At 39.9% G+C, this 20,807-nt stretch overlaps 1 protein-coding gene across 1 annotated transcript in view; it reads right to left on the minus strand.

Annotated features, from left to right (window-relative positions):
- The window catches only part of LOC124612674 (prefoldin subunit 6), a 49,546-nt gene that overhangs the window by 26,399 nt on the left and 2,340 nt on the right, over window positions 1–20,807 (minus strand). Inside the window, exon 2 of the mRNA XM_047141001.1 lies at window positions 10,556–10,626. Within this exon, the coding sequence (XP_046996957.1) occupies window positions 10,556–10,626 (71 nt within the window). The remainder of the gene's footprint in view (window positions 1–10,555; window positions 10,627–20,807) is intronic.

Genomic DNA, 20,807 nt, shown 5'->3' on the forward strand with positions numbered 1-20,807 from the left:
GGACAGCTGACTGTCACTGGTGGCCCAGAAGGCTATGGAGCTAGGACCAAACCTGAGGTGAAGAGGCATACGTCCCCCGGGAGGAAACAGCACTCCCAGGATTCCTTTTTACTCTGCTTAATAAGATAGCGAGCCTTAGCACAGAGATGCTTAAAAGTGAAAAGTTTGAGCTCTGAAGGGTGTTGTTTAAATTTTTGCAATTCCTGTTGGTGTTCCTGGATAGCGATTGCTAAGTCATTGGTCCACCACAGTACCAGTCAATGGTAATGGGGACATGTGGATAGGGGGATAGCAGTGCAGAGCATGAAGAAGAGCGACAGAGACATCATGCATGACCACATCAATGCAATCCGAGAAAGAGATGTCAAAGTGCACAACAGATGTATATAAAGGGCCAAGTGGCTATATGAAATACCCAATGCATAGGCCCGTCGGCGGCAGGGGAACAACACAATCACCGGGAATAGGTCACTATCACAAAGATCATCATGGGGTGAGCAGTGTAGGGAAGCTGCAAGGGCAGGTGAGGAGATCATGACATCAATAGCAGAAAAGCTGTTGCTCACAGAGGAGCAGGGAGGGAGGGGGCAGCCACAGTCACCACAGATGGGAGTGGCACTGCATCACGAGGACATGTGGATGAACTTGAGGCAATAGAAGCAACACATGGGAGCTGGAATGTATGGTTTCACCTCACATCTATAGACTATTACCTTGACCTTCTTAGGCAGGGTACATCCCCCCCCCCCCCCCCTCCTACATGCCAGGATGAAAGCACCAGTATCTACATGATGGTCCTTAGGGCCTCTCTGGATGCAGTGGACGGGAATGAATGCCACACTGTTCTAGGTTAGCCCTAAGTTCATCATCGGACTGGAGAAGAAGGTCCCTATGGAAAATTACACCCTGTATCATATTTAGTGACTTGTGAGGAGCGATAGTCATGGGGATGTCTACCAAATGGCCACAGGCACAGAGGGAAGCTGGCTGGCTGACTGGCAGACGTCTTCATAAGGAGAGAGCCAGATCTCATCTTGCTTAATGGCTCAACTTCACCAAACTTATCCTCCATATATTCCACAAAGGAAAGGGCTTTTGAGGTGGCAAAAGTCTCCCTGTCAGTTCTGGTATGGACCAGAAATCATGGAAAGGGTTTCACCTCAAGCTGGCGGGCCTGGCCTTCTCCCACGGCGAGGCCAAGGAGGGTAAGGACAGGAAATCAGAAACAGGAACTCAGAACTATTTCTAGGAAGAGATGCAGCCACTGAAGAGCAGCCAGAGTGTTTAACACGTTTCATGTGCCAAATATCCAATCCGAACAGGGTCTCACCTCGTGAGCACCACCCACCCACAGCAATGGCACTCTGGCAGGACAGTCGTTGCCGGGAGTTCTGATTCTCCCGAAAAAATGGGTAACCATTCCTAGGATTGCACAAGGTGTTCACAGTGCAAGTACCAACAGTGTGATCCTGAGGTGTCAGGGGGTTCAGCAAGATGGGCACATAACAGCACCACCACAGAGACTGGCTACCGAGCTGGTGAGGCAAAAGGACTGTGGTGAGGAGTGAGGGGGAGGGGGAAAAGGGAGATTGAGAGGAGGAGGAGGGGGGGGGAGGAGAGAGGATTCTAGGGATGGAGTTCTTCCTCATCTGGCTCACACTACCAAGCCAGATTTAGTGATGAAGGTCAATCTCCTGAGGGGGAACAAAGAAAGAAAAACCAAAAAGGAGGAGGAAAAGCAAACCAACCAAAACCACAAGACGAAGCAAAGGCAGGAGGATAGCCAGGCTGACATGAAGAACACCAAGATAGGGAAAGGAAGGGGAAAGAGAAAGGAATAAGGACAGAGAAGGAGGAGGAGGAAGGTAAAGCAGCCCGGAAAAGAAAAAAGGCTGCAACAGCTTGGGGACCCGTGCACACCACACACATACTCATGAAAGAGCTGTGGGCCACCTGGGGTGGAATGTGACAACTAACATACTCATATCCCAGCTTCTCTGTTTGACATCAACATATATCGACAGTATTTGCCAATGTCTTATTAAAACCTTCATAAAGCCATTTCTCTGGGAGTGGTATGAATTTATCCTGCAGATGATGATGCATCATGAAATTACTTCTGGCACGACTAATGATGAACACTTTGACATCATTACATATGATGTTCTTTGCTTCAAATTTATGTCTTCTACAAGAACGCTGATGATTTCCAGAGTTAGTCAGTATACCTTTGGTGCCAGGTAACCATGTAAGAGAGTGTGCGCACCCAATTATCCATTTATCCCTATCTACTGACTTGAGAGACCACCCAAAGAGGTCAATTCCAAACTCGAGAAATGAAGTAATTGCAGGATGCATTGGTACCAGGTACCATGGGGTAACTGAGGCACATGCTTCAATTCTGGTATCCCTTACAATGGCTAACATGATGTCAGGTAAGTAGAGACTTGGCCTGTGGTACTTACTTCTGATTATATCAATTGTCTTCAAAACATCCGCATGACTGATATCCGAGCATCATGAAAATCCTTTAGTACGGCTGGCTTTAACTAAGTTGAGATTGAGAGCAACGATTTCCATCCCATTGGATCATAAATCCATTTATACTTTGTCCCATCTATTAGTCTGAATTCTCCTTTGAAAGCTTTCTTCTTGATGGCCTCTATGTCTCTTCCGTAATGTTGATGTTCCCTCTGTTCAGCCACCATGTTTGTTAGTCTGGAATGTTACCAATACTATAATTTCTTCCAACAGATTCCACAAAAGGAAGCCTGCATCCTCGTGTTTGCATCCATTTATATATATACCACCGTGGTGATGTATTCCATAAGCTTCATACCCATCATGTCAATCATCCTTATGGATTCTCCCATCAGCCAGCATTAAAAATGACTGTGGGTTCCAACAATGAATGGCCTGTTGTATAAACAGGATTGGAACAAACTTACTACTCAAACAACTGCATGGCACATTTTCTCAATTACAGAGTGGAAGGTACTCAGGAGGCATAACAAATCACCCTTTCAGTGTCTTCCTGAATTTACATTAAAACTGCACCGACTCCTAGCATTAATGTCAAAACTCCATCTCGGATTCTTATCAAAAAAGTGCAAGGACCTGTGAAGATGTTAGTGTGTCCTCTAGGATACAGAAAAATCTTTCTTGCTATCACTCCAAGAACTTTTGGTGTGTCTTTGCAGCTCTTGCAGCATCTGTACTTTGGAACTGAAATTCTTTATGAAGTGCCTGTAGGAGGAGCACAGCTGAAGGAAGCCTATCCCATCACTAAAGTACCTACGATTTGGAAAGAACTGTTGTGGCTCTTAGTTTTTCTGGTTCAGGCCAGACTCCATTTCAATTAACTAGGTGTCCCAAGACTTATTTCTTGGGCAATCCCTTTCTTGTATCCAGGAGATCTGTATCATGGACACACTTTAGCACCGCTGTCAAACAGCTTAGATGTTCTTCAAATGTCTTCAAGAAAACAATCACCACCACCACCACCACCACCACCACCACCATTCAGGTAGATATCTAAGTTCTGAGAGTTTGCCCACCTTACATCATCTTTCTTTTTCACAGAGACCATATGTAATAAGCAATGACTTTCTGATAGCTGAATACCATCATCTCACAGCATCTTCCTCATTTAATTCTTTTGGAGACATACTACACAAACGCTAATGGAAAGGGAATGACTGCCAGTATTGATGATGTTTCACACCCTGCCATCTTGCCAGCATCATCTACATTCCAGGCCTGAACGCAAACAAAGTCGATGCGGCAGGTCAATAGACAGCAACATTGTTCTTTGGTCAAGCCACAGGCTATTGACGCTGGATAGAAAACACCATCAGTTTGTAGTCAGTAATTTTAGTGTAGCACAGTTCTCCATCAACAGCAATGAGCTGACATTACTGGACTGGTTTGGCTGTTGTTGCACACATGCCCTCAGGAATGTCTTTATAAATGTAAACACGGTCCTTTGTAGGCTGTTTTCATTTGTACAATGTTTAGAGGCTGTGAATCCACACAGAGACAAAACAAAAATCCTTAGTAGTGAGTAGTAGCTGACACAGAGTTCTGTTTATGGGTTTGTGCACTTGTGACATTTTCCATCATCCTTGGTATATCTATTATTATTATTATTATTATTATTATTATTATTATTATTATCTTCACTTTCTCAGACGTTAAGTCCGGTTAAAAATGGAGTGACGCGGACCTTGATCAAGCGTCACTTCCTTTTAACTGTACGGTATGTGTTATATTGCATTTAGGAACTTTCTGGTAATTGAACATGTATCAATAATTACGGATTTCTGTAGTTGTATATATATGTTTGGATGTAGCTGTATTGCATTGATGTACTGGTGGATATTGTGTGGTATGACTCCTTGTAGTTGATAGTATAATTGGTATGATGTCAACTTTATCCTGATGCCACATGTCTTTGACTTCCTCAGCCAGTTGGATGTATTTTTCAATTTTTTCTCCTGTTTTCTTTTGTATATTTGTTGTATTGGGTATGGATATTTCGATTAGTTGTGTTAATTTCTTCTTTTTATTGGTGAGTATGATGTCAGGTTTGTTATGTGGCGTTGTTTTATCTGTTATAATGGTTCTGTTCCAGTATAATTTGTATTCATCATTCTCCAGTATATTTTGTGGTGTATACTTGTATGTAGGAACGTGTTGTTTTAAAAGTTTATGTTGTAAGACAAGCTGTTGATGTATTATTTTTGCGACACTGTCATGTCTTCTGGGGTATTCTGTATTTGCTAGTATTGTACATCCGCTTGTGATGTGATCTACTGTTTCTATTTGTTGTTTACAAAGTCTGCATTTATCCGTTGTGGTATTGGGATCTTTAATAATATGCTTGCTGTAATACCTGGTGTTTATTGTTTGATCCTGTATTCCAATCAGGAATCCTTCTGTCTCACTGTATATATTGCCTTTTCTTAGCCATGTGTTGGATGCATCTTGATCGATGTGTGGCTGTGTTAGATGATACGGGTGCTTGCCATGAAGTGTTTTCTTTTTCCAATTTACTTTCTTCGTATCTGTTGATGTTATGTGATCTAAAGGGTTGTAGAAGTGGTTATGAAATTGCAGTGGTGTAGCCGATGTATTTATATGAGTGATTGCCTTGTGTATTTTGCTTGTTTCTGCTCGTTCTAGAAAGAATTTTCTTAAATTGTCTACCTGTCCATAATGTAGGTTTTTTATGTCGATAAATCCCCTTCCTCCTTCCTTTCTGCTTAATGTGAATCTTTCTGTTGCTGAATGTATGTGATGTATTCTATATTTGTGGCATTGTGATCGTGTAAGTGTATTGAGTGCTTCTAGGTCTGTGTTACTCCATTTCACTACTCCAAATGAGTAGGCCAATATTGGTATGGCATAAGTATTTATAGCTTTTGTCTTGTTTCTTGCTGTCAATTCTGTTTTCAGTATTTTTGTTAGTCTTTGTCTATATTTTTCTTTTAGTTCTTCTTTAATATTTGTATTATCTATTCCTATTTTTTGTCTGTATCCTAGATATTTATAGGCATCCGTTTTTTCCATCACTTCTATGCAGTCGCTGTGGTTATCCAATATGTAATCTTCTTGTTTAGTGTGTTTTCCCTTGACTATGCTATTTTTCTTACATTTGTCTGTTCCAAAAGCCATATTTATATCATTGCTGAATACTTCTGTTATCATTTGTAATTGGTTGAGTTGTTGATTTGTTGCTCCCAGTAGGTTTAGATCATCCATGTATAGCAAATGTGTGCTTTTGTGTGGGTATGTTCCAGTAATATTGTATCCATAATTTGTATTATTTAGCATGTTGGATAGTGGGTTCAGAGCAAGGCAGAACCAGAAAGGACTTAATGAGTCTCCTTGGTATATTCCACGCTTAATCTGTATTGGCTGTGATGTGATATTATTTGAATTTGTTTGGATATTAAGTGTGGTTTTCCAATTTTCCATTACTATGTTTAGGAACTGTATCAATTTACGATCTACTTTGTATATTTCCAATATTTGTAGTAACCATGAGTGGGGTACACTATCAAAAGCTTTTTGGTAATCAATGTATGCGTAGTGTAGCGACCTTTGTTTGGTTTTAGCTTGATATGTCACCTCTGCATCTATTATCAGTTGCTCTTTACATCCTCGTGCTCCTTTGCAACAGCCTTTTTGTTCTTCATTTATAATTTTGTTCTGTGTTGTATGTGTCATTAATTTCTGTTTAATGACTGAAGTTAATATTTTGTATATTGTTGGTAGGCATGTTATGGGGCGATATTTAGCTGGGTTCGCTGTGTCTGCTTGATCTTTAGGTTTTAGATATGTTATTCCGTGTGTAAGTGTATCAAAGAATGTGTATGGGTCTGCAATGTAACTGTTAAATAATTTAGTTAGATGTGAATGTGTTGAGGTGAACTTCTTTAACCAGAAATTTGCTATTTTATCATTTCCAGGGGCTTTCCAATTGTGAGTAGAATTAATTGCTTGGGTGACTTCATGTTACAAAATTATCACTTCAGGCATTTGTGGTATCATCTTGTATGTGTCTGTTTCTGCTTGTATCCATCGTGCATGCCTGTTATGTTGTACCGGGTTTGACCATATGTTGCTCCAGAAGTGTTCCATGTCTGTTATGTTTGGTGAATTGTCTATTTTAATGTGTGTGTTATCTATTGTCTGGTAAAATTTCTTTTGGTTTGTGTTGAATGTTTGGTTTTGTTTCCTTCTATTTTCACTTTTTTTGTATCTTCTGAGTCGTTTGGCTAATGCTTGTAATTTCTGCTTCTTTTCGTCTAATTGCTCTGTCGCTTCTTGTTGTGAGATTTTACCTAACCTTTTTCGTTTTTTTTCCGAGATTTCATTTCTTATAAATTGTGTTAGCTGTCCGATGTCTTTTCTCAGTTTTTCTATTTTGATCTGTAGCCTGTGTTGCCATGCTGGTTTTGTGGGTTTCTTCTGTGTGTTGGTTGGTTCTGATCTCTGCCTAGTGTGTATATTTAGTGTAGTGAGTGCTCCTATATAAACCAGTAGTTGTAACTCTTCCATAGTTGTGTTTTCATTTATTTTGTTGTGTATGATTGTGTTGATAGTTTTTATTGTTGTTTCGACTTGTGGGTTATTTGGTGGTCTATGCAAGAATGGTCTAATGTCTGTATTTGTGTCTTTGTATTCTATATATGTTAGCTGAAATTTTTCTTCTATATCTAACATCTGTGTCACTTCATGTTCTATTTGTGCTTGTTCTGGTGGCTGTCTTAAGATTTCGTTTTCCTCCGATTGTTTAATTGGTGCGTGTTGTTCTTTGTTTGTTTGCTCTGGGATGTTTGAGTCCATTACTGTATTTTCTTCTTCTTCTTCTGATTGCACATTATTTTGTTCCAGTATTTGTTGTACTTGTTGTTTGATGTTTTCTAATTCTGACTGGGGTATCCTGTTATTTTTTATTATTACACGGATCTGATCAGCTAGTCGTTGTTCTGTTAAAAATTTTAATTCTGGGTATCTGGTAATAAATGTTGTGTATACTTGTGATCTGTATCCAGTTGTGTTGGTTCCTAGGTTTGTTGCTTGGTAATAACAGAACATGAGGTGTCGATTAACTTCATCTGACCATCTCATCCTCTGTCTTTGTTTTCCTTCTAGGGTGGTTGCAGGAAGCATATCCTGCAAAACACCTCTATTTGGATTTAAATCATTTTCCAGTTGGCTAGCAGTGTCGTTACCATTGTGGGCGGGCATAGGGTTCAAGCGTCGTCCCCGACCATGACGGCGCTTGTCCGAGGCTTCTTTAGTTCTGTCCTGAACCAACTAATCACACTAAAAGGGGGGTTAGCCCTATTAGTGGTTTGTTCTTTTCGTCGCCTTTTACGACTGGCAGAACATACCGGATGCCTATTCTTTTCCCGGGCCTCCACATTATTATTATTATTATTATTTTATTTTTATTATTATTATTATTATTTTTGCAATGTTTATACTTTGTATCCAACTTGAGCTTCACAGTTTAACTGAGCAGCTGCACTAATGCCTAGAATTAGTCTCACTGATGATGGGATAAGTGTGCTCTCAATAGCAGACAATCAACTGGAGCAATAGTTCTTGTGTAAACTTGTTGGAGTATCTTCATCAATCTGGAACTCCAATTCCCTGCAATATACGACTGCTTGGGATGCCTGCAATATGTCCCATAAAACCATAATGTTACGGTTAAATTCTAGGTAAATGACTAATTCAAATTCCCCACTCCATTCCTCCACATTGGTCTGCCTTACACAGATTGGTGGCAATGACTGACAAATCACTTCTTGAATTGGTGATACTACCTCGTGGCTAGGTTATATTAAAGACATTAAAACCCTCTTATCACTCCTATGAGTATTTATCGCATTAGCAGTATTAGGTCCAGATGGTCTTCCATGACTGCCATCAGTATGACATATGAAAGTCTGTCACATGTCTTTCAGCGTAGTCTTCTCTGGTGCATAGTACTGATGTGCTGGCACCACTTTATGTCCTCAGCCATCTCGGCATTTTTCAAAAGAAGTGCCTGATGACATCCTCTGCTATGTCCTTCATTATGTGCAAGAGATACAAGTTGGTTTTCATATAGAATTTTGGCTATGATACCATTATACCAGCAAGGTCACCAACCACAACTAAAACTTCAACTGAAAGTTTGCTTACTGAGCGCACATGAAGTACACACAGAGTTGAATAACTTGCCACAGCAGAAAGTGCTCTTATTTACAAATACACAGGATGTTCTAACAAATTACAATATTTCCTCTAAAGAAATCAGAAACATCAAATCAAAAATAACTGCAGAAAGCGGAAATCAAACTGATGACCTGCACATTGCTAGTCAGTGACTAACTGCTACACCATGGCAGATGAAGTACATGTTGCAGTATAAATATCAAGTCTGATCTGATAGCCTTCACATAATCTGCTTTAAAATGTATGCTAATATGAAGCTATAGAAAAGAACAAACATGCTGCCAGCATGTTTTGACACATTTTTGTACAAATCATCAGCAGCACACATTTTTAAATGAAATTCACACACAAGAAAAGGAGCAAATTTCATCCATGTTTGTTTTTGATCAGTTAATTAAGCAAAACAAGAGCTAACTTAAAAGCTTGTCTGAACATTATTGTGATTCACCGGGTCTAATGGAGATGGTGCACCACCTATCTTCAGCTTGAGAACTAATCCACTTAAAAGGAGACTATCAGACCTGCTAATTAAGGATTTTGATAAGTCTTAGGTATACTGCAGAGGGACCTGCCCTGAGAACCTAGGTAGCAGCCCCAAGTTTCCAAGAAAATCAAGTTGAAGTTTAATGCGCACCATCTATACCTGTAACCTTAGTAACTTAGCAAGCGTATCACACTGCACATGGGTATCACGCTGGTGGTACGAGTTCAAATCCAATCCATGCCCTCTTCTTTCTTTTTCAATTTCATCGTATAGAATATTATCAAACAGTATATGACACGCAAAATTATTCAAAAATTGTCATTTTTGCCATAGTAATTTCATTAATAAATCAATCATTACAGTAAATTTGCTTCAAATGTGTATTCACTTTGTTACAGAACTGATTACAGAATCACCTTACTTTTATCAGTTGCTGCGTGAGAACAGAATTCTGGATGGCACAGTATTTGTCTTAGAAACAACAGAAACAGTTCACAGAGCACTATGCATGTTTACTGAAAGCTGCTGCCTTGTAGGCACATGGATTTTCAGAACCAATACACCAGAAAAGCACTTTGTTTAAAATCAAAAAGATTGTTCTTTCTTCGATCAACTTCAATGTGAGCCACGTGTATTTGACCATTCCCCTGAAAGGTGTGCATACATTAACGCAGAATTAAAAAAATGTATTTTTATGGAATCTTCCCTAAAAGCAATTTCTCTATTAGTCTTAACAAGTTGGGAGCATTTGAATTTCTTTTTCATGAAAACACACAGATTTGGCAAAAGTAGAGTACTATTGGATGGGATAATTTTTGAATAATTTTGCATGACATACTATTTAATTACATTCCCTACAGTGAAACAGCATAGAGCCCTGAATCTTAGCCGCCATGCTACACTCGCTTGATTGCAACACAAGTAATATTACATTTGTAGGAGGGACACACAAAACTTCACATTGATTTTCTTAAAAACTAGTGACCATCATGCAAAACACAGCTAGCCAGGTACCCAGGACAGGTCCCTCTACAACATACCTACAACTCATCAAAATTTGTGATTAATGGGTCATGATGTGCTCTTTGTTAGTCCATAATAGGAGGGTGGAAAGGGGGAATCAGGAATACTAACTCTGCTGAGCCCTTTTGTTATCACAAACACAAAGCAATGTAAGAGGGTAAATATCAGTAAAAATTCTACGACCAACCATGGAATTAACTCAACTAGCGGTTACTAAAACAGGCTTTTTCTTTTTAAAAAAATTAACAAAAAGAGTAAAAACAAAATCAAGTAACAATACAAATACTTCACTATAACATATAGGCTTCTTACTGTTTTCACAGCTGTATTTTCATTCAACTGGCCCTCTAGCTGACTCCGTTGACTAACTGCTTTATGAAAATCTGTGAAAATAAAAATAATCTGATAAGTGGCTATAGATTAAAGTAAACATCATAACAGACAAGAATAAAAATATGAGATGTAGTTAACAGGAGAAACAGATCTACAAGTTTGTTAAAACTTTTAGAATGAGTTTGTAATTTTACTCCTTATATTTTAATTTTTTACTTCCTATCAATGTATGACACTGCAAAGGTATTACTATTCACCGTGTATTTGATTCATTGGACCTTTTCCTTCTATGTTCAACAGTAAGCTCATAATCTATACACTCGTGTTCAGAAAAAAACAGAACACCTTGAACGACTAAGGACAGGATGTTCATATTTACAGGACATGAACATCAGTATGTTCTGCAGAAATGACTAACATTTGGAGGTCAACATCGATATTGTGGTGCAACACCACCTACCACTAAAATGTGCCTGTGGCTCTCATTGTTGCTATAAACTGAACGTAATGGATCAGTGTGACTTGAGCAGACAAGCTGGATGCCTCAACATAGGCACAAACTGTACCATTGGATCAGTGAGTCTGAAAGAGGACACATAATTGGCACGAGATAATGTGATGAATCCATCCAGGAAATTGCTGCTCATGTGGGACGAAGTTTTTCGACAGAGCAACGGGTGTGTGCAGAATGGTTCACGGAAGGCCATAGAACATGATGAGATGGGTCAGGTCGCACCATCCAGGCCACCCCCCAAGAAGATCAACACCTCATCCAAATGGCATTGCAGGACAGATCTGCATCCTCCTTGGGTCTAGTGGACCAGTGTAACACATTATACACTATCAGAGTCAACAGTATGTCAATGTTTATTACGACATGGGTCACATATGCACATCCGGGAGAGGGGGGGAGGGGGACTGGGAAGGAGGTACGGAGGGAGATACGTGACTGATCTGAAGACACAGCACACTGCTAATGTATGCACCAGTGTTTCAGAGCACATCTTTCCTCATACATTGTTGAACACGAGGCTCTGCAGCAAATGACCACTCCATGTTCCCATGTTGACCCAATGACACCACCAGTCACACTTGCAGTGGGCTTGGGATCAAGACGGAACTGTGGATCTTATAAACATGCCACCTGATTGAATGAATCACGTTTCTTTTTACAACGGGTTAGTGGTTGTGTTTATATACGCCATCATACAAGCAAAGAGCTGCTTGCAACGTACTCCATGCCATGGATGCAGGACAATGGGGGAGTAATATGCTATGAGAGACCTGTGGTAATAATCAAAGGCACCACGACAGCTGTGGACATCGTGAACATTAGTGGGCACCACCTGTGTCGCTTCATGAGCTGATGCCTTTTCTGACAGCAGTGGCATATTTCAACAGAATAACAGTCCTTGTCACAAGGCTAGAATTATGTTACAGTGGTTTGAGGGACATTATAGTGAACTCACATTCATGTCTTTGCCACCATATTCACCTGATCCTTATCTGATGGAAAACACATGGGATGCTATAGTGTGCCAGCTCTGCACTCACAAATCACCAGCCCCAATTTCTATAATTTACTGGCGCATAGACATACACTGCGACATACCTCCAGAAACCTACCAAGGACTTGTCGAATCCTTGCCACTAATGATCATTGAAGTATTGCATTCCACAGGTAGGTCAACACACTATTTCACAGGTGGTCACAATCTTTGGGCTAATGAGTGAGTAATTGGGAGAGGCTCTCCCTTTCATGTCAATAAAATATGCCAAGATTCAAGACCATATCAGATGTCTCTTTGCCACCCAGACCATATCAGATGTCTCTTTGCCACCCATACAAGAGGAAACAGACAAGAATTAATCGTTTGTTTACATTATGGTTATTATAGATGGAGCACACTTTTGGTATGGACAAATTTAAGGCAGGAAAAACCATCTCAGCATTTTTTTGCACGGTTTACAGAAAGCCATGGCAAAATAATTTGAGATAATTAAATCGGGAAACAAAAGTAAAGGTTCAAAATAGTAGTACCTTATATCTCAAAGTTACCTAAGGAGTTAAACTACCTGTCTGCACCTGCTTGTCCGGTAATTGTAATTCAGCCAACTCCGGATCGGGACTGGTATGATACTTTATTTCATGCAGAACCAACCATACCTGCATATAGGCTATCATTACTCCACTCACAAAGATATCTTAAAGCTACTGTAAGCACTCCTCCGGGGAATAATCCCCTGTACCACTTCTGCCTGCGTCTAGTGTAACTATACGGTGAACCTGCCTAGTATTTACTTAGGTGAATGTGGGAATCCACTTAAAAACCACATCCATGCTGTCTGGCACACTGGCTCCCGTCACTAACCCACAATGCAATTCAATCCAGGGCTGGCGCAGCTCCCTGCGTCCCAGAAGCACTCAGCTATCTGGGCAGGTTAACCAATTAGTTAATCTAATTAACATTTCATTATATCTTGTTAATACTGTTCTATTTACAAAAGACAATATGATTTACATTCATATATTACACCTTCTAGTATACTGCCCACTATAGCTCTCTAAAGTTTTGATGTCAAGTAACTGTTAGCAAATCTATGCTGAAAGAGTTGCGCTTTCTTGACTCCTTTTGTAATCATGGATCCTTACAAAAGTATACTCTCCCCGATATCAACAGTAAGCCTTTCTGAGAAGAAACTATACTCATGGTTTCCTTCTTAATCCACTAAATGATTGAAGGCTGTCTCCTGCTACGTGCATTTTGTTGTACGTTTTGTTTGTTATTTTCATCCTGGAAACTCCAGTTTTCTAATACAATAATTTATCAGATTTATGTAGCCAATTGTCATTTCATTGGAAACCACAATGAAGCAACATGTACTCAAAATACTGAGAATGAGATATTAACAAGACTTGGTACTGCATAAAACCTGGGAAAAACCATCTTATACATTTCTCATTGTCACCTAAAACTGAAAGCGGATCAGCACAGGTAGAACATTAATTTCAAATATGTTCTGACGAGTATGTTGAAAGTCCTAAATTTGTTGGTGCACCCCTCATCACACAATAAAGCTATGAGTCTTGGTTCTAAGACCTACATGTAGCACGGTCTAGTCCAAAGGATTCTATTTCAACCATGGCATTGATGTGGATGCTACAGCAACATGAATGATTACAGTGACTATAGCTTGTGCCTCACATCGGTCCAATATTCCACTTACAAACATGAATTCTTGTTTCAACAACAGTAAAGTTATGGAGTTCAGAGCAACAGCATATTCTATGTCCATCAGGAGCTCCATTGGCTACTACATCAGCTATCTAAATAACTTCAATATATCCAGCAGGATAATTAAAATATTTATTGCTTTTATAGCTGTTACAATGAGTACAGAGTGATCCAAATTGTTTTCTCGTCTAAATATCCTATAGCACACTGAGTGGAACAAAGCAGAAGAAGAACTGCAAGAACCTGTTTTGGAAACTTTTCATAATTTTATCCAATTTTTGCGGTCACTGACCTGTGAGGGTGTTAACCTATGTGATTAGACTCCTAAGCATGCCAAATAATGCAATGAAGACATGTGTCTGGTGTCAACAAGCTTGAGCAATTGATGATGACACTTCAGTACCAAAAGTAATTGTTACTATATAAATAAAGTTGAGACATGGAAAAGTTATATCCTAAGAAAAGTCTCTCTCAAGCCACAAACAATTAAGAGTAGCATCATTACCATGGTCTGAGGAGCAAGTGAACATAAACAGATGACAGAGACCACAGCCCTGCGAGCATTTGCATAATGACAAGCGAGTGTGAATAAGTTCAAATGGCTCTGAGCACTATGGGACTTAACATCTGAGGTCATCAGTCCCCTAAACTCAGAGCTACTTAAACCTAACTAACCTAAGGACATCACACACATCCATCCCTGAGGCAAGATTCGAACCTGCGACCATAGCGGCCGCGCGGTTCCAGACTGAAGCGCTTAGAACCACTCGGCCAAAGTGGCCGGCTGTGAATAAGTGAATTCGCCGGAAGCAATGCTTGAAGCTCAAATCTTCTAAAAGCAGCAGAGACAAACATGAAAGTTATTTATAACAAATTTAGTATCCCTACCAGCAGGTGTCCTAATGGATACAAATGAACTGGCATGAACAGCAAAGTACTGTAGGAGCCTAACATGGTGGGGGCATGCATTCCATCATATGGGCTGATCCACTGATGTCAGTGTTTACTTGCAAGTGGCAGTAAGCAGAATGGGCCAGTGCTGCTACACAGACTGCCACAGACCTAGCCTAGCACTCATGCAGAGAGTTTTTGTAAGCTCAGATGTTAGCCGTCCATGCCAATCATGTTCTGCATTACAGTTGTGCGCATGTCTCCATGGGCACGGGCAGTCCGCTTCCTGTAGTTCAATTCACACAGTGAGCTAGTCCCACTCACAGGATTCTGTTCCATGGCTGTTACTGAGTCACAGTAAGCTTGAAGTACTGCTGACCATGTCAAATAGCAGTGTTGTCATGTCTTCTGCAGACACTAAAATAAACTTTTTCTGTGGACTTTATAATTAAATCAAAATGCTGAAAGAGTAAGTGGAATAACTACAATCAAACTGACAGTAAGTAGCTGGGATTTTTTTTTTTTTTTTTTCGCAAACATTTTATTTGTTCTAGTTTTGGGATACATTCACAACTGTTTCATTCATAATTCAAAGTTTAGTTAATTTTTGCTCGATGGATTATTTCACTGCATATGTTGTACGATTTTTGTCCAGATCATGACATAAAGCTTGACATAGGATTGTGAGAACCATAATCCTGCATAAAGACTGTTTCACATTACATCAGTCGCATTCCTTGGATCCCACAGAGAGTGATCTCTGGGACATGGAAGCACATCAAGAATGTACGTTTTATTCAAGTGTAAAACAACAAAGTGACTTAACATGACAATAGACTAATGTATTGCGGAGCTAATTCTAATTATAAAGTAACCTAAAACATCAAATTTAAGTGCTTCTGTGAAGAGACACTATTGCAGCATGAGCTGCCAAACACAAACTGCTTTAATTCAATCTTTAACTCCACCACATTATCTAGTGCCTTGGCAGCATGAACATGTAGAATACATGTGTAACCAGGAATCAGACATCTTTCGGGTACTACTGTTAATCTCTTGAAGACTTTGTAGAAATTGCTTTTGGTCCTATCTTTGAGTGAAGACAAATATTGGTAATGACAGAGGACGCTGTGAAATTTACAACTTTCCCTGTTGTTTAATGACACATCAAGTGAGTCGCCATGTCAGTAACTTGCTGGTACAATAGTTCGAGCTAAAAGTTACACAGTGGGTTTTGCTAGTTCTGCAAGGTTCGCCGGAGAGCTTCTGTAAAGTTTGGACGGTAAGAGATGAGATACTGGCAGAAGTAAAGCTGTGAGGACGGGGCGTGAGTCGTGCTTGGGTAGCTCAGTTGGTAGAGCACTTGCCCGTGAAAGGCAAATGTCCCGAGTTTGAGTATCAGTCCGGCACATAGTCTTAATCTGCCAGGAAGTTTCACACAGTGAACCTGCTTGCATTTATCACATTTATGTATGATATATCATATGATATCCACTGATCAGATAAACACATTGAGAATAATAGCTAAACATTCATATGGATACCAGTCACCGCTTTACATGCTGTTTGTAGACTTTGGAAAGACCTTCAACAGTATAATTAGAACAAAAATATGGAACTCACTGCAAACTTTTGGAGTTCCCAAGAAAATAATTTCTCGTCAAGTGCATGTATGACAACTACACGTGCCAGGTTCAACATCAAGGTCTGCTTTTAGATCCAATAGCACTGAAAACAGGAGTTAAATAAGGCAGCATGCTCTCAGCGACACTATTTAACATAGTACTGAATTTTGTAATAGCTGCAAGCAACGGATAAGTGAGAGGAATAAAATGGAGCAATGGAACACATCTAGAAGACCTAGATTTTGCAGATGACCTATGCCTTCTACGCAACAGCCTCAATGACATGAAAGAAAAACTAGAAGATCTGAAATCTGTGGTGAAGAAAGCTCGTTTGAATGTTAAAGCTCAAAAAACAAAAGACATGTGGGCAAATGATAACGATACTGCAGAGCTTAAGCTTGGAATCCAGATAATCAAAAGGGTAGGTAAGTTTTGCTACCTTGGAAGCATGATCACACCATATGGTGGTGCAACAGAGGACATTAACAGGAGCATCAACAAAGCCAAAGGCACTTTTACAACTCTCTGCTCTATCTGGAGATAAAAGGAAATAACATTGATGATCAAATTGCAGATATTTGAAAGTAATGTAAAATCTATGCTTCTTTATGGATGTGAAACATGGAAAGTGACAAAGCAGCTAATCCATAAGCTGCAGACATTCAACAACAGATGTCTGAGGAACATCCTGGGGATACGGTGGTCAAATGTCATTTCTAATGAAACACTCTGGGAAAGAACCACCCAGAAGCCAACTGAGCTGCAAATAAGAAGCAAGAACTGGAGATGGCTAGGACATACACTTAGGTGATCACATCAACATATTGCGAAGGAAGCACTTTATTGGATCCCGCAGGGACTATGGACACAAGGCAAGCCCAAAATGACATGGAGACGATCAGTTGAAGCAGAAGCTTCATGGAATAGGATGGGAATAGGATGGGAAGAAGTGAAAATAGTAGCAGAAGTCAGAACAAGATGGTGATCCTTTGTTGCAGCCCTATGCTCCCCATATGGAGTTAAAGGAATTAATAAAATGACAAATAATGTATGATATACACTTTGTGATCGAAAGTATCTGGACACCCCCAAAAACATACGTTTTTCATATTATGTGCATTGTGCTGCCACCTACTCCTTTTTAGCAGCCTCAGTAGTCATTAGACATCGTGAGAGAGCAGAATGGAGTGCTCCGTGGAACTCACAGACGTCGAATGTGGTCAGGTGATTGAGTGTCACTTGTGTCATACGTCTGTATGTGAGATTTCCACACTCCTAAACAGCCCTAGGTCCACTGTTTCCAACGTGATAGTGAAGTGGAAATGTGAAGAAGCACGTACAGCACAAAAACATACAGGCCGACCTCATCTGTTGGTTGGCAGAGACAGCTGACAGTTGAAGACGGTCATAAACGCAGATATCTATCCAGACCACCACACAGGAATTCCAAACTGCATAAGAATCCACTGCAAGTACTATGACAGTTAGCCAGGAGGTGAGAAAACTTGGATTTCATGGTCGATCGGGTGCTCTTAAGCCACACATTATGCCAGTAAATGCCAAACGATGCCTCGCTTAGTATAAGGAGCATAACCATTAGACGATTGAATGGTGGAAAAATGTTGTGTGGAGTGACAAATCATGGTACAAACATGGCGATCCGATGGCAAGGTGTGGGCATGGTGATTGCCCAGTGAACTTCATCTGACAGCGTGTGTAGTGCCAACAGTAAAATTTGGTGGTGGTGGTGGTATGGTGACTGCATCTTTCAACACGATCAAGCACCTGCTCATAATGCACAGCCTGTGGTGGAGTGGTTACACAACAATAACATCCTTGTAATGGACTGGCCTGCACAGAGTTCTGATCTGAATCCTATTATAGAACACCTTTGGGATGTTTTGGAACACCAACTTCATGCCAAGCCTCACTGACCGACATCGATACCTCTCCTCAGTGCAGCACTCCATGAAGAATGGGCTACCATTCCCCAAGAAACCTTCCAGCACCTGATTGAATGTATGCCTGCGAGAGTGCAAGCTGTCATCAAGGCTAAGGGTACGCCAACACCATACTGAATTCCAATCATTACCGATAGAGGGTGCCACGAACTTTTAAGTCATTTTCAGCCAGGTGTCCGCTTACTTTTGATGACATAATGTACCTGTGCAAAACAGGCATCAAAAGACGCAGATATTTATCCATTATCTAATGTAAGCTCCAAAAGCTTGAAGTATGAGACACAGTTTTTGTTGTATTTCATTGAATGACCAGAAGACATACTGTGTTTTATGGCAACTGATTTGCTGGCTTGGTGGAGGCGAGTACGTCACTGGTGTTCCAAATGTGCTCCAGTACAGTGCAACATTATTTGCCCTATACATGAATTACCACACCTATACTGACTCTTAGAAACAACTGCCTTGAACATATCTAAATCAACTATGATCAAAACCAGCAGTTTCAAGATTTTTATGCAAGGAATAAATATAACTTTAACATTACATTTATGTAGTACTCTGCCTAATGTCACAGAAACATGTCAATTATATAATAGGTATGCTGATGAGGTCAACTAGTAGCCTGCAAATGCAGTGTACCATTGTCCTTATGACATATTGAGCCACCTTAAAAAAAAAAAAGAGCAAACAACCTTCTCTCCTTCATCTCCATCTCGGCACTTATAGGATCTGCCAAAGACAACCTAGACTGCAAAAGGCAGGAACTTGTAAGAGTTCATGATAGTGCAGCAAATAATACACACAGCAAAGAATGTACACTGCCCAGGAGCACATTGCGGAACACCAGTGGCATATTCACCTCTTCCATGCCAGCAAATCTGCCATTGCAAAACACTGTTTCTACTGGTCAGGTATTGCACTACAACAAAAACAGTGGCCCATACATTACACTTTTGGAGCTCCATTGTCAATCAGGTGAAATAAGACTGTCTGAGGCCCTCATCAATCTGAACTAGTGTCCGGCATCTTGCTGTGGGAAATCCAATATTGATGAGGCAAGCTTTCAGCATGGAGAGCACCCACAGTAGTGCAGACTTACAGAAAAGCATATGTTCTCAAGCAAAACATGCACAAAGACAACTGGCTACACCGTGCAAACACTGCAGGGCTTAATAAATAGGTGAGCTCTATGTACTATCACGAGTATACATCTGAAGATTCTTAGAAGATTGTGCCGAAATATTGTGGCAGCAAGTTACTGGCATTTGGCAGTTAATCTGAAATTTGATGGAAGACAAAGTATATTAATGACAGTATCTAACAAAGCCTATAGTGGGGAAGTTGTCAGTGCACCAAAGGCCTTAGAAAAATATCTGTAGCATGCTGCAGAATTAACACCATATACAATCCTTACAACACACTTGAGTAGTCTGTAAACACTGTCCCAATACGTTGGGTTTCCCAAAAAGAGAGCGGGAGGGGGAGAGATATTCCATAACCCATTATTGGATGGAAATATGCTGAATAAACTTATTTCTTCATTTTGAAATTGTCTACAGCAGGATTCATGGGGACTACAAACATAGCTGACCTGTAGGCCTACTTAATGAATCTCATCAAAATTAAATAACTATCCATTTGCCTTGATCGGTCTGTTGACGGTTTCAAAATGCTGATCACTGCAAAATTTATGGCTATCAATGTTTTAATATTTGTATCCTTTCTCCTCCTTCACTTGAACTGGATGTTAAGGCATATCAAGCCATATTCAGCATTCCTGTATCAGCAGTAAAGTGATGTTTTTAAGTTGCATTCAAACGGTTTTCAGGTTCTAGTGAGTTTAAACAAATTAGATGCTTACTGATGTTATTGTTTAACCCTACAATATTTTGATGCAAAGTATTTACTTTAAGCTCCATTTTATCTTCAAGTTTTGGGATCAAAATTTTCACTTACAATTACTTCTTTTAATATTGTTTGCCTCAAATATGAATTTATCCTAAAAATGGTGCTGCCCTCACACCAGTAACTACAGGGTTACACCCACAAATGTAGTGCTCCTTTAACCCTTCTGCAGGTGCAGTTTTTGTACCAACTCAGAAAAGTTTTTTTTATCATATTAGAATTGTGATTAACCGGCTATATTTATTTTTTGATAATTTTATTTATGTGATCAAAACCTATGGCAGTATGAATATCTCCCATGACCCTTTTGTCAGCTGTTATTGTGATGGTAAGTGTTTTTCCCATTGTAGAAACTAATTAATTTTTCCAGCTTCACAAAACGCAACAGTAGTACTCTCATACAAATTTATTTTTACACACTTGGTACATTATATTACCACAAGATGTGAGGCACATCCCGAGTTGACAAGATATATTCTGAAGTCTTTGTCCCTAACTTGGTGATGAGTATACTTCCCAAAATCCATAAAAGACATACTAATTTTGTGGTAAGTACACTTCCCAATCCTCTTTGAGAAACTGTTTTAGTGGTAAGTATTTCTCCCAAAAGCCA

This window comes from Schistocerca americana, chromosome 1 (assembly GCF_021461395.2).
Source record: "Schistocerca americana isolate TAMUIC-IGC-003095 chromosome 1, iqSchAmer2.1, whole genome shotgun sequence".
In the NCBI taxonomy this organism is placed as follows: Eukaryota; Metazoa; Arthropoda; class Insecta; order Orthoptera; family Acrididae; genus Schistocerca; species Schistocerca americana.